At 41.0% G+C, this 14868-nt stretch overlaps 2 protein-coding genes across 3 annotated transcripts in view; one reads left to right on the forward strand and one right to left on the reverse strand.

Annotated features, from left to right (window-relative positions):
- LOC6564817 (regulatory protein zeste) overlaps window positions 1-435 on the forward strand; it is a 2323-nt gene extending 1888 nt beyond the window's left edge. The window contains 1 exon segment of the mRNA XM_032738065.2: window positions 1-435. This exon segment is cut by the window's left edge and continues 592 nt beyond it. Coding sequence (XP_032593956.1) covers window positions 1-382 — 382 coding nt within the window. The 3' untranslated portion in view covers window positions 383-435.
- LOC6564660 (interference hedgehog) overlaps window positions 1-14868 on the reverse strand; it is a 42513-nt gene that overhangs the window by 7588 nt on the left and 20057 nt on the right. For both annotated transcript variants that reach the window (XM_043216045.1, XM_043216046.1), the window contains exons 3-4: window positions 2401-3683; window positions 782-986 (exon numbers count right to left, since the gene is read on the reverse strand). In XM_043216045.1, coding sequence (XP_043071980.1) covers window positions 782-986; window positions 2401-3642 — 1447 coding nt within the window. In that variant the 5' untranslated portion in view covers window positions 3643-3683. The remainder of the gene's footprint in view (window positions 1-781; window positions 987-2400; window positions 3684-14868) is intronic.

Below are 14868 nucleotides of genomic sequence, written 5' to 3' on the forward strand. Positions count from 1 at the left end.
CAGCGCTGGAACGCTGACTGGAACGAATGGGCAAACGGCGAACGATAGCTACGAGGAGCGCATCAACTATTTTAAGGTGAAGGAGGCAGAGCTGCGATGCAAGGAACAGCAGCTGGCCACCGAGGCGAAGAAGATTGAGGTGAACAAGGCGCAGGATGAGCTCAAGTATATGCGCGAGGTGCATCGCCTGCGCGTCGAGGAGCTCAAAATGAAGATACGCATCCTGCAAAAGGAGGAGGAGCAGCTCAGTAAATGCTCGAGTACATGAGATCTGGAGGATATCAGTGATGCGGAGCCGGATGCGGATGCTGATCCGGATGCAGACGCAGATGGGGCAACGCAGGGCGAGTACATGGACCTGGACATGCAATTGCTGCTCTAGCACGGACGCAGCTTATTATATATACATATATAATATATATTTAGTCTATTTTACATCTGTAACTAATTTTAGTTTTTGTTCTTTTTTTTTCAAATTCGACTTTTTCGATATTTTTTGTTTGTGTTTGTATGAAATTTATACTCTAATGTTTTCGGGTGGGCGGGACGACCAGCTGATTTTGGCTGGTCAGGATTAACGATAACCGATTACTGATTACCGTTTACCATTTACCGATTACCATTTACCGATTACCAATTACCGATTATCGTCTATTCCTAAGCAATTTCTCTTATTGTAATTGTAAATCGTGTTATGAAATACAATGAACACATTAAGCAAAACTAAACGAACAATAACAATAACAAACATAAAAACATAAAAACCGAAAATCAAACTCACCAACTCTCATGTATTTGCGCTTCTTGTTACGGGAACCGCCACCATATGAACCGGATGAGGAGGATGTGCCGAATGATGAGCCACCATTGCCCCCATTGTCATAGATTGGATCGTGCGGCGATCGCATAGGCACATCGCCCAGTGGCGGATAATCCTCGCCACTGATCTGTAAGGGATTCACACGCAACATGTTGCCCTCGCTCGTCTGCAAGATAAACCGAAAAATTCCAACTGGGGTTAAGCAGTATATATATATATAAACATGATGGGGGAGACATTAGAGATAGAGAAAGATATACACGTATATGCATAGATGATCATCTTCATTCATTGTTTCAACGTCTAATTGTTTTTGTTTTTGGAATACCCATCTGGTAAATGCTCTTGCCAGACTTTTCAATTAACCAAACATGACTAAAACTCAACCAAAATGTAATTTGGCAAATCATTTTGTTTATTTCACATTAAGCTGTGCAAATTTGAATGGAATTTCATTGAATTTGAATTTTGTACACAAACTCGGATTTATTCACGTGTTGCTTCTTGCAAAACCTTATGCGACAAGTCTGAATCAAAACTTACCTCAGACTGGTACAGCTTCACAGAAAATGAATTTGAAATTTTATATCAACATCTAAACGTTAAATTGATACTGGTTGAATACGAGTCAGTGTTTGTATTTACTACTCCATTGCCGCAAGACCAATTCAAATCGTGCTCCGCTATCGCCAATGCTACTAACTTAACAGAACCCACAAAGCCTTACAAAAAAAAAGGTCAACAGAATTACCTAGCAGAGAGAATTAGCTGCTTAGGTAGAAAATTAAATATGCCATTGCCACAACAGTAGCACGAGCTACTCTTTCTGCTATTGCTACAACTACTGAGAGCATTTTTTTACTACTTACTACCGATGTTACTCTTGCAAAAGACAGAGCAGAGCGGAAGAGCAATGATATCAGTATTCTGCTATTGGCTATTGCTTTTGCTCTGTTAAAATTCGTAGCAGTAGCAATAGCAAAGCGAAAAACTATCCAAAAATGTATGTTTATTTTATATACACCAATATATTCAAATCAATGTTAAAAACACTCACAAAAACTCGACTTGAAATTTATAGAATTGCCCGAACATAATCATAATTTCTAAATAAAAGAAAACATTATTTTTAAAATTAAATTAGAAAGGTTTGCAACAAGTCAACTATTCCAATAATAAGGAATTTCTATAAATATATTTTGAAATGTAGGAAATGGTAATGAAATCAGCTCACTGCAATACTATTTTAGAGGTTAGCTGATAATTAGTTTAGTAATTTTAAGAGAACGAAGATTCCTCGGGCTCGAATTCCTCCGTCACGTATCGTTTGCTCATTTCAAATTGAGTTATATGAATGTATAACATATTTGTATATGTGAAATCTTTAAATACTAATTATCAATAATTGTTATAAGCAAGAAAAACAAAAGGCGCTAATATAAGAAGAACACAACAAACTGAAATTAAGAAATGCACGCAGCCCTGGTTTTTAGAAAGCCTCCTTAATCTTAAGTTTTAGTCATTTTTTTCTGAGCACTCATAATTCAGGGCGTCACAAAAAAAAAAGAAAAGATACTCACCTCGCCCAGTTGATTGCGGGCAAAGCATTGAACGACGCCCGCGTGACGCTTCTGGACATGATGGATGAGGAGGCGATTGGGCTCGATGAGCGTTTCATTGTCGGCGCTGGCATCCTCGCCGTTGAACAGCCAATAGATCTCCGGCTGCGGATGTCCGGTGGCAATGCACTCCAGCGTGAGGGCATCGCCTTCATTGGTTAGGGTCATCTCTGGGCCGCGTACGATGCGTGGACGCTGAAGCACGCTTAGCTTGATCATGTGCACGAGAACGGGGGCAATGCCGTTGTCCAGACGACACACATACGAGCCCTGATCCTCGGGCCGCACATCATTGATCTGCAGTCCGTAGGCGAGCACACGGCTCCGATTGTGATAGATGTTGCGCACATCGGGGCTGCTCCAAACGGCACTCGGTCGCGGCGAACCGACGCCCGGACACTCAAGTACAACACTGTCGCCGGGACGTGCGGCCACCTGAGTCGCCGGCTGCTGTAGCAGAAAATATGGCGGCGTGCGTTCCGTATAATCCACACGCAAGTCAATCACTTGCGGCAGACGCAACTCGACGCCCGTTATCGCATTCGTTGCGGCACACGAATAGTTGCCCGCATCCTTGGCGGTCACGGAGCTGAGAACGAGGGCGCCGGCGGCGCCGGACAGCAGCAGCTCCGTTTGCGGCAATTTCTCGCCGTTGCGATAGAAACTCCAAATGGCCGGCGGATTGGAGACAACCGAGCCGCAACGCAATAGCACACAATTATTGGGCGCAACGCTCCAGCGGACAGCATGCCGGCCATATCCATTGTTGGCACCATCCAGCGATATGGAGACGAGCGTTAATCGTCCCGGTGTCGAGGCAATGGCACCGGGCCCGTACCATGCCACACACTGATAGTCACCCAGTGTCTGGGCATTCACATAGATGCGCAGCTTCCAGGTGCGACCCTCGTTGCTGCTGGTCACATTGTAACCGGCTGCCGGATACAGATAGCGATATGGATCGCTGCCACTCACCCGAAATCGCCACTCCAATCGATCCGGTTTCAAATTTAGCTCACACTCGAAAACGACCTCGTCACCCTTGGGCGCCACAGCCGATTCCGGGGCACGTTCAATGTACACGCCCAGCATATTGCTGCCGGAGTTATTACTGCTGCTGCTGCTACTGCTGCTGTTGCAAGTGCATATCATCAGGCATACACTGACTATGGCCACAACCAGTGGCAGCAACAGTTGACCCATGTCTACGCCTGGCTGCAGTTCAATGATGTGGCAACAGACACCTGCAAAAAATAAAGCGGATAAATTTTATATTTATATTCATTTATTATATTTATTTATATATATATTTTGAATTTTATATGTTTTAATACAAATTTTATAATATTGCTGATTTGTGTGATGTCATCCTGCTATAATATAGTGGCTCGAACCGGCTGGATATCGAGCAGTGAATGACCGAAGCAAAATGACAGGTTTTAACAAGATGTCTTTTAAGTGGTCGCTCTACGAATATGTATAAAAATTGGAGGTTCCAATATTGTGTAAACTCTATACTTTTTATAAGAAAAAAATTAAATGATATGAATCTTATGAAAACTGTACAATGTGGTTTAAGAATGTCGTTCAAAACAAAAAAAAAAAACAAAAGAAGAATACATTTATATTAAGGATCTTAATTCTCTAATAATAACAATAAGATGGGAAAAGTCTAATACCAATTTCAATTTAGTCATTTACGTATTTCACATTATTCTCTCGTAAATTTAACATTCTGATGTTTTGGTTAAGTTTAAAAATGAGTAAATATTAAAACAGATTTGTTTCCAGTTCGACTCGTATGCCTGTATATATATATCATAAGTATGTCAGAGATAAATAACAACTGCTTTATGTCTTTTGTTATTGGTAAGATGAAGAAAACGATCGCAACATAATTTTGTATTTTTTTTTACTTGTTTGTTTGTCTGTTCAAATTGGTACACTGAGCAAAAGTGGGCGGTCATATTGTAAGGAATGTCATGTCTTGAACACAACTGTACCACAAACGATTGATTGTGGTATGTGTGTGTGTGTGTGTGTGTGTATGTGTAGAGGAAAGGGTAAAAGGGAAGCAGAGTCGGGGCAAGTGTGGAGCTGAGTTGAGTTGAGTTGATCCGATCTGCTGTCCTTTGGTACGCGAATGGGGCGTGACAACGGAAGCACAGTCGCTTGCAATGTGCCATTTAAACTGGAGTGAAGCTGAGCTGCCTGCCTGCCCGCCTGCCACTTGGCATGTTGCATGCAGCATGTTGCCAGCCTGTTGCCTGCCTGTTGCCTGCCTGCCTGCCTGGCCAAACAGTCCTTTTGGCAGCCAGGGCATCAGATTCTTAATGGCGTGTCATTATTATGAGCAGCCAAGGCTGCAGGTGCTGCTGCTGCTGTTGCTGCTGCAAGGGGGTTTGATGAGGAGGGGGAGGAGGAAGGGGGTAACGTTGCTGTGCGGAACGGGTTCGTGCAGCATTTGCCCTGCGACAGTTTGAGCCTCTAGATTTGAAATTTAAAAGCTGCCAGCAGCAGCAACAAAAATAAAAATAATAAGAGTAGAGAGTGCCCGACTGAAAGATACTCCGTAGTCAACATATGGGGAAAATACTTCACTGAGTAATCAAAGATCTACGTCGGCAATAATTGCAAAGCGGAGAGTTATTAATAAATAATGAAAGCCGAATGACAAATTTGTTTTTTGCCTACAGCGGATAAATGCAATCGGACATCGATATATATCGATGTGTGCAGAAGTTATCGAAAATAAAGTTAAGTTTAAGGCAATGTTTTATTTTTCGTTCGATTTGTGTATAAGACGCAGGAAGCTATCGAAATATATAAATAACTGATCAAGTGTATCAAATTATCGAGTAGAAACTTGAGGTAAGCAAGAACCTACCCAAAACATATTCCATTTGTTGATATACATCTAGAACTGATCCAGACTCTATATACAACCCAAACGCAACTTACTGCAATTGGTATGCAGGGCGTACAGAAAAAATAAAAGAAGAAACGAAACACAAAAGCTCGCGCGGAATTCCAAGAAACGGCCGCCCGGTCTGCCCAGTTTCCCCCTCCGCCTGTCTACCTGCCTCCTCCTCCCCCTTCACTCTCTGTTTATGTGTGTGTTGCTTGCTGTCTCTATTTGGGTTGTGGCAGCTCTTTTGACGCACATAAATCGCAGCGCGGCTCCCATTTGAAAGTCATTATGGGGCAAAACTGCGAGTGAGGCAGGCGCGTGCAGCTGCCCCTGCTGCTGCCTCCGTTTTCGTCTTCGTCTCCATCTTCGTCTTAGTCTTGGTGGCCACTTGTTAACGCAAGGAGCAGCCCCGAAAACCGGACTGCCTACACACAGGTCCCAGTCGCTAGTCGCCAGTTGCCAGTTGCCAGTTGGCAGTTGCCAGACTCAAACTCAGAGCGATCCTCGAGAGCGCCGAACGCTGATTTAAAACATCTGACAACAAAAGTAAAGCGCGAAATTGACGCAGGTTTCTTCGACTGCCTTCGGGACTCTCGTTTAGCTGCTGCTTTTGTTGTTGCTGTTGTTGTTGCGTGTGTTGAAAATTAATGCGCATTCCAGTGCCTCAGCCAGCAGGCAAGAACAGGAACAACAGCAGCAAGCAACCTTAAGCAAAAGAATAAACTGAACAGAGGAAGTGAATGGCGCGTTGCAAGTATGTGTTGCACACACACACATACACAATGAGCAGACGTTAGGCTGTGGTTTTGGGACAGGTGGTAGTAAAGGGCTCCGGCTACTGTGCCTCACATTGCAATCAAAATAAATGTTATAATAATAAAATATTAATGGCAAGCAGCAACGATTTTGGTTTGATTATTTGTCTGGAATGTGCAACATGTTGCATGCTGTTCAATTACTACCACGCAGACTAGCTTTTAATATAATATATATTATGTGAATATAATAGAGCATATTTAAAGGCAGATACAGCATAAATCATACAACACGTAAACTCTCACAAGAACTACATGGATGGTAAGTCCTTTCTACTGTGCTTACTTCCTACAGATAAGATACAAGATACTGTTTTTTTTCCGGACAGAATAATCCATATAGACTCTGTCAAGTCACTTATGTATACGATCAAAAATCAAACACAATTCTAATATTCCTGCTCGGGTAAATGCTCCTAAGCGTTTATTTCTACAGTCGGATTAACCAATTTCTAGAATGTATTTAAAACACTGAGTTCCTTATCCTGTTAAAAGCATCAAACATATTTAAAACGAACAGGTGAGAAAGGCTATCCTAGGCAAAAAAGCAGATCAATTGTTCTAATATATATATACATGTATATATCATTACTGCTGAACTTGCTTAGGAGACCTTGGTAAACAAACAAAAAGATTTTCATAGAAGAACTCATCTTTCGTTTGATCGTTCCATGGAAGCTATATTAAAAAAAAATCACCCATTTTAGTAAATCACCCTAAAAATAGAAAGTTTCCTTTTTTAGAAATAATTTCTAAATATGTAAATTCTAAATATATTTTTCAGAAATATTTTCCATTCTTAAGAAATGATTTTCTTAAAAGTAGAAATACAAACCATCATTTTTAGAAATAATCTATTTTGAAATTAAGAAAATCGCAATGATATTTACTGGCTCGGCTTTTAAATTAGTGAAAAATGTTTGTGTATATGTGAAGTCTAAAAATACTAATGTGGAATAATAATATAAATAACGTAAAAGCTTCAACATATGTACTGCCTGCAAAAAGAGGCATGCGCCTTCAACAACAACAACTTCAGGAAGAAAGCTTTAAAGCATCGCTATATCGACTTTGGCCAATGATGCTGATCAAGAATATATACTTTATGGTGACGCAGACGTCTCCTGCAATGTGTTACGATCTTCACTAGAAAGCTACAATACCCTCACCAAGGGTAGGAGACGGCCTTCAATTATGCTAAGACATAAAAAACAAAACAAGCTATTAGCAACATGTTGCTACCTGGAATGTTGCTCAATGTGTGCAATTGTTTAACTTCATTATTGTTGCTGTTGTTGTTGTTCTTCTTCTTCTTCTTCTTCGTGTTGCATGCTAATTTGATTAGTCACACTTCGAAAGGGTCACATAAGATACAAAAATTAGAACAATAACAAAACGGTGTGATAAGTCTTTCTATTTCTCTTACAACACAAAAGAGACAATAATGGTTATTAATCAAATGAAATGCCAAATTAAATAGCATAAATTAACTGTTAAAATACACATGTTGACTGACAACAATAACAACAACAACAATAGCAACAATAACGAACAACAAACAACTTTGGTGAATGGCAACGTTGTCAGCGGCTTCTTCAAATGTTTGCTTGTCCACAAATTAGCATACAACTGTTAGAAATTAGTGAAGGTGTTGCACACCAGCAGCAGAAGAAGGAGAACCAGGAGCCGTAGGAGGAGGAGAAGGTGTATGAGACTGTGCAGGGGAGGACAGCAGTTGAACCTGGGCGTAGACAATTGAAATATGCGTTACAAAATAGGCGTGATCTGGCCAGATGCCAATATCAAAGACAAGAAGCTCCAAAGCAGTCAGAGAAGACAACTTGCAAATGATGTGACTGACTGTTTGTGGAATGATCGACGCGTAAATACCCAGAGAAATACATATGTGTGATTATACAGAATAAGAATGTGATTATTACATTAAGTATTGGGTCTTCCAACTGCAGAAAAAGACGAATCCGAAAATTATTCCGAATAGTTTCGATTCTTTCGGTGAATAAGGAATATCGCTTTCTTATCTTCCAACACATTTTGTCACTATGTAGCGAATATCGACTGTTGATCGCATTTTTAGCTGCACTTTTCCCATATCCTATCTGTATTACTTTCTTGACTTCCGTGCAGAAGAAACTTGTTACTTTTGACACTTCTGGGGCAGCTGGCAATATTTATCGCATCGAAAGATACATTTTCGATAACAAGCATTTACTAAACGTAGTATAATTCACCACATTCACAGTTATTCAACTATATTTTTTTGATTATTATTTTGTTTGTATTAATAATATTACATCCCATTTTCAGTTTTTAGTTATCATTAGTATGGATAGCTTGTGCTCAAATAAAATGCTTACAATTTGTAAACTGTATTTGAACTATTTGTTATAGCATTGTTCTATTATTATATTGTTTAAGACACCCTGGAGTAGGCATTACAGGGTATACGAACTACGGGTTTGCTTGCCTAAAGCCCTGTCTGAGCTGTAGATATTTTTTGTATGCGTATTTTTCATCAACATTTGCGAGGCGTAACGCAACGACAATCATGATGACAACAACAACAACAAAAACAACAACAACAGTTGCTGTTAGTTAAAATTGCTGGTGTTGTCATAAGAGCTTAGCTCAATGTTGTTGTTGTTGTGGTTGTTGTTGTTATTGTTGTGGAGCTCTGCTGCTTGCCCATTAAGCAGCAGCAGCAGCAGTTAAGAGCTTGTAAAACACTAACACCTGCTACAAGTTTGTTGTCATTGTTGTTGTTACACAGAGTTCAATAAAACTTGAGAGCAACAGCAGCAACTATTGCTGGTAGAAAAGGAGCAATAGCAATAGAAAAGTCACGAAATGCGCAACAGCAAAAAAGAAAAGCAAACCTACAACAACAAAAAAACAGCAGCAACAACAACAGCAAAAAAGCTGGCACTATACAAACAAACGAAACCAACTTTATATATAAATTCACTATATATATATATACATACATACATATATATATATATATGTATAAAAAAGTGATGGCAAAAAAAATTCTTGTGGAATGGAACCTGTTTTCGAGCGAGCAGCTGAAGCCGAGAGTCTGAAGAAGATGACCGGAACCAGCAGTCGATGAAGCTGCAGATGCGGCACAGGAGCGCAGCGAGGGCACCAACAGGCCACCCGAAAAAATACTAATAATAATAATACAAAAACAAAAACAAAAAGAAGCACAGCACGAAAATGAAAGGGGGCAGGCTCTGGCAGGCAAGAAACCAGAACAAGAACAAGAACAGGGAACAAGTCTCAAGCGCCACAAGCAAGCCAAGCCAAGCCAAGCCAAGCAAATTGATGGCGGGGGGGCGACGAAGATGTGGACGGGAACGGTGGACGGGGTGGCATTTGAGTTTCACATGTAAACGAGTTCAGAAATCTGCATTCCAGGCAACAGGATTGTGCCTTTAAGTGTGGCATGCAGCAGCAGCAAGTGTGGGCCAAGCGTTGCATCTTGTCTAATTTGTGCGCCCCACCTGTTGAATGCATGCAGCTGCAGCCAGCCCAACACCCCGTATCCCGTCCTCCGTTGCCCTCCCCCAACAACTCCAACTGCAACTCCAACTGCCCCTCGCCCTAAACCGTCACATGCGACTCCAGTTCAGTTCTTCATCATCTTCATCTTATTCTTTGGCATGCGTGGGCAAAAAAAAAAAAAACAAAAAATAAAAAAGCGCAGCGAGATTTGTATTGTTGCGGCGCATTCTCAGCTCTGATTGCTGCGGCCTATGGCCTGGGACGCTTTTTGGGGCGCGGAGCGTGTGGCACGCCCACACCTGGGCTGAGCGTGGCACAGCGTGGGCGCTACGTTGCACTTGGGCTTGGGCTTGGGTTGGGGATCTGAGCGCAGGATTGGGGTTATATATTATTCAATTTGTGGCAAGTTCAGAGCGATTTAACTTTTGTGCAAATGCGTTGCCAACAAAAAAATAAAAAAATTAAAATAAATAAAAAAAAATGGAATCTCTGGCAGCAACAGAAGAGGCAGGGTTGCCACGCTGCGCATAAATATTGAAAATAGATGACACTTTTAATGAATTTCAGAATAATTGAGGCCTAAACTGGCACAAAAAAGCTCAGCGACAGGCAAACTAAATGCGAAGCCTATAAATAAAATATAAAAAAAAGAAAACACGAAACGAGACGAGTCGAGTCGAGACAACAACAACAGCAACAACAAAAATAATCGAAGCCAAAAAATGAGCAGCATTAGGGTAACTCACTGCAGTGGCCGTTCATAAGGGTGTACAAAAAATTTACTTTTTACAGGCAACAAATTAAAAAAAAAAACAAGAAAGAAAGTTTCTTCTTCGGAGTCAGCTCAAGTGATTCAACTCAGGTCTCGAGTGTTTTTTTTGTCCATAAATCAGGTGACAAAAATGCGATTCGATGAGTGCCCCTAATGCGTTAGGGGGTCTCGAGTTGTAAGTCCCTTTTAGTGTTTGCTTGTCCATTTAAAAATACATAAAACTAAGAACGAACACAACTCAAACACAATCTTTTGACGCCTCAATTGTACTCGCCAGCCAACCCACACCACCCACATCCAGGCCCGCCCCCTTTGCGCCTCTTCAGAGGAAAATGTCGTAAATAACTCAAATCATTTTTGGTTGACTTGGTAAAAAATGTGCCAAAAAACACATAAATAATAATGAGCAGCGAAATAAACGTGTGCCATGTGTGTGTGTGTGTGCGTGTGTGTGCGTGTGTGTGGGGCGAAAGAAGGGGAGGGGGTAGGTGAACTATCTGTCCATCAAGTGGGTCTTTCTTCGCGTGGAATTCCATTTGGTGCATTGAATATGCTTTTAATTAATTTATGTTCATCATTTGGCGCTTGTCGATCGCTTCACATAACACCCCCATCCCCACCAGACACATACCATACACACACACACACACACACACCCCTCCTCCCCTCAGCAGCCATAATGTGTGCAGTTGTTGGCCCATAATTTCTAAAATATTTTGAAATGTCGCCAAGTCGAAGAGCGCGTGAAAAACTAAAAACAAACACATACAAAAAACAGCAAAATTTGGGAAATGAGAAATAACAACAACTTTGTTGTACAAAATAGCCAAAAAGAAAAAAACAAAAGCAAAAACAAAAAAATGTGGAAAATAAAACAACGAAAATGCCAACCCCAACTAGAAATAGCTGTAAATACCTATACATATGTACACATACATATATGAGTGCATGTGTGTGTGTGTGTGTGCATTTAACGACAGTTGTCATTTTTCATAAATATCTTTTCAATTTTTCCTAAACAAACAAAACAGAAGAAGCAAAAACAGCTCGAATGCTCTTTGTAGTTGTTAAATAAAATTAAAAATTAAATTAAAATTAAAATTGAATAATTTATGCACCATTTGCAATAAATGCAAATAGCAGCCCATGTTTAACAACAAAATAATAAACAAAAATAATATGTTGCCAATGCCAATAAATTAATGCCAGCAGTTATTGTCACAGTTGTTGTTGTTGTTGCTGTTGCTGTTGCTGTCGTGTAATGCATGTTGCTGACCAAATTTGACGACGCTGACGATCACGATGCCAATAACGATGACGATGACGATGACGATGACTCATCGCAGTCGGCACACTTTTTTTTATATATTTTTTATTTTTTGTTGTTGTTGTTGGTTCGTCGCCTGTGCCATTTATTGGTCAGCAAATTAGAAATAGCTGCTGCAGCTGCTGCTGCAACGACACTTTGCTTCTTCTTCTTCTTCCTCTGCATCTTTTAGCTTTTTTTGTTTTTTAGCTTGCTCTGTGTGTAGGTGTGTATGAGTGTGTGTGTGTGTGTGTGTGTTTGAAGCATGGGAGGCAAACGCCATGCGTTGTTGCTGTTGTTGTCGCATCGCTTTTTATTGCTGCTGGCTTCTCACAGCTGACGTTTGCTGCCTGTGCAACTTTTTTCATAATTAATGCTCGAGGCATGCAATTTCTTATTGCCACTGTTGTTGTTGTTGTTGTTTTGATTGCTATTGCGATTGCTGTTGTTGTTGTTGTTATTATTATTAGCATTTGCAGGGCAAACAACAAACAAGAGCAGCAGCAGCAGCAGCAGCAACAACAACAACAACAACTTTGCCCTCCGCCGTAGGCATTTGAGCCTCATAATTGTTGCTGCTGTTGCTGCTGCTGTTGTTGTTCCCGTTGCTGCTCGCATTCCACGGGTGAAAGCCACATGCATTCACATCCATGACATTCACATGGACACGCGCCCCGTTGGCAATTGCAGCTGCTTCTCCTAGCAGCATGCAAAAACTATAATAAAAAAAACTACAAAAAATATAAAAAAATAGCGCTGGCAACATGCTCCAAAATTTATGCGTTGTCTGCTGTCTGAGCCGCCGTTGCCACTTTGTGTGCTTTCCATAAGGAGAGCGCGAGCGCCTGCCACTTCCAGTTTCCAGTGTGAGCCTCATTTAATTTGCTCTCCTACTCTTTCTCTCTCTCTCTCTCCCTCTCCCTCTCTCACTCTCTTTGTCAGCAGCGCTTGCGCGCAGTCGCTGCTTTTGCCGTTGCGTTTTATCCATTTTTGGATCGATTTCAAACGACCCCCCTCCCCCTCACCCACTCTCTTTCTCTCTCTCTCTCAGTCGCTGTGTCCCCTTAATCTTTGACTATCTGCTATATTTGCATGCTTCTTATGCATTTTTCAAATGCTTCATTTTTGGTGTGCCGCTCTCGTTAAAAGCTGCTGCTGCTGCTGCTGCAGGCAGCGACGCTGACGTCGGCGTCAGCCCACCATGTTCAGTGATTGCTATCGTTGACATTGTTGCTGTTGCTTTTGCTGTTGTTGTTGTTGCCTTTTCATTGCAATTTATTTGATTTTCATTGCATTAAATTTCTGTTGTCTGCTCGTTTTGCTTTGTGTTGCTCGTTTTGTTGTTGTTGTTATTATTATTGTTGTTGTTGTTGTTGTTGCCTTTTGTTTTTAGCTTGTGCCTTTGTTTTTGGTGCGTCGCCATCTTTGATTTCGATCTTGGAATTTCAATTTGCATTCATTTTGCTGTTTGCTGCTATTCTTATGCTTTAGCTTGGCGCTAGCTCTCTCCCTCTTCCTCTTACTCTCTATCTCTCTCTCTCTCGTTCTCTCTCTGTCCCTCTCGCGCACTTAAGGAGGCTGTTTTTGGGGCAATTCATCATAAACGTTGCCACACACGCACACACACAGCATAGAACACCCCCCCCCCCCACTCCTCCTCCTGCCACCTGCGCAGCTGTGATCATTAAGATATATATTTTTGTTGCCGTTTCCGTTGGTTTCAAATTTGAATTTTTTGGCTTTTCATCATTTTTTTGTGTTTTTTTTTTTCTTTCTTGTTGCGTCTCTCGTGTCACCTTTACGTGCAACGGCAACGGGAACGGGAACGGGAACGGCAACATTTGCTGCTACCAAATTGCGGCTCATCCATGTGGGCCGCCTTGCGGCTAACTGTTCATGTGGGCGCCCTAATGAGCCACCTAATGAGCTGCAATCGGCCGCTGCTGTTGCCTCCGCCTCTGTCTCTGTCTCTGTCTCTGCCTCAGTCGCTGCTGCCTCAGTCGCTGCCGTCTCTGCCCACGCGACTGCTGCTGCTTTATGCGCTGGACACTTGGCAAATTGTGCAAATTAATTTGAAATTCATCAACATATTTATTTGGCAGCCAAACAGGAAATGCAATAGTCTAAGCCTACACCCTCTCCCTCCCTCTCTCTATCACGCTCTCTCTCTCTGTCTCTTTGTTTCTATCTGTTTTTCGTGATCGCTGGCGGTGCTTCACCTAGCTCGCCCAACCTCTCCGCTCTATCGCTGCCACATGCCTCATGTGGGCCAAACATATAAATATAATTTTTTTCGCACGACAAACTGGCAGCAGTGGCAGAGGCAGCGGCAGATTCATCAGCAATTGCCGCACACCTTGCCGATCGACTAAATTGTCCCCTTGCCTCCTGCCTCATGCCTCATGCTGTTAATTTTCATATTTTTGTGCTGCACAGCCAGTTGGCAAACGGCCACCAGACGACGAAGGCGACACGGCTCTGCAACCGGGTGGCATCAAATTGGCCCACATTCGGTTTTCAGTTCAAATAAATGCATACCCTTTCTTTCTTTCAGTGCGTATGCTCGGCTTGTCTTTAGCTATGTAACACTTCTATTGTATTTGTTTATTGTGGGTTACACAGATTGATTCTGCATTTTATGGAAACTGCTAAGAGTTTTTATATATCGAGATTTATACAGTTGCGGGAAAAATAATAGCACTTCCTTCAACAAGAAAAGTTTTCTAATTATTTTTTAAATTTATTTATTATTTATTAAATTTATTAAATTTGTAAGTTAAATTTTTTCACTTGAGTAAACTTTTATGAATTCATTTTTATTAAATTAAAAAATTCGATTTTATGAAAAAGGAAAAGATAATGAACGAAAAACAGAATAACGTCACTTTTAAAATATGCACTTATAATTATGAAAATTAAAAATAGATAATACGATTTCTATAAAACCATTTCTTATTTTTTTTTTTTTTTTTTTAATTAACGCAACTTAATTTGGTATTTCCTGACCGTCTTTTTTCATACATGCATTCCATATAATTAGGGCCATAATTTATACGCATTTTCTTGACTAACGCAACAAAAAAACGTTGATTACATCATT

This window comes from Drosophila grimshawi, unplaced genomic scaffold, assembly GCF_018153295.1.
Source record: "Drosophila grimshawi isolate 15287-2541.00 unplaced genomic scaffold, ASM1815329v1 contig_848, whole genome shotgun sequence".
NCBI classification, from domain to species: domain Eukaryota; kingdom Metazoa; phylum Arthropoda; class Insecta; order Diptera; family Drosophilidae; genus Drosophila; species Drosophila grimshawi.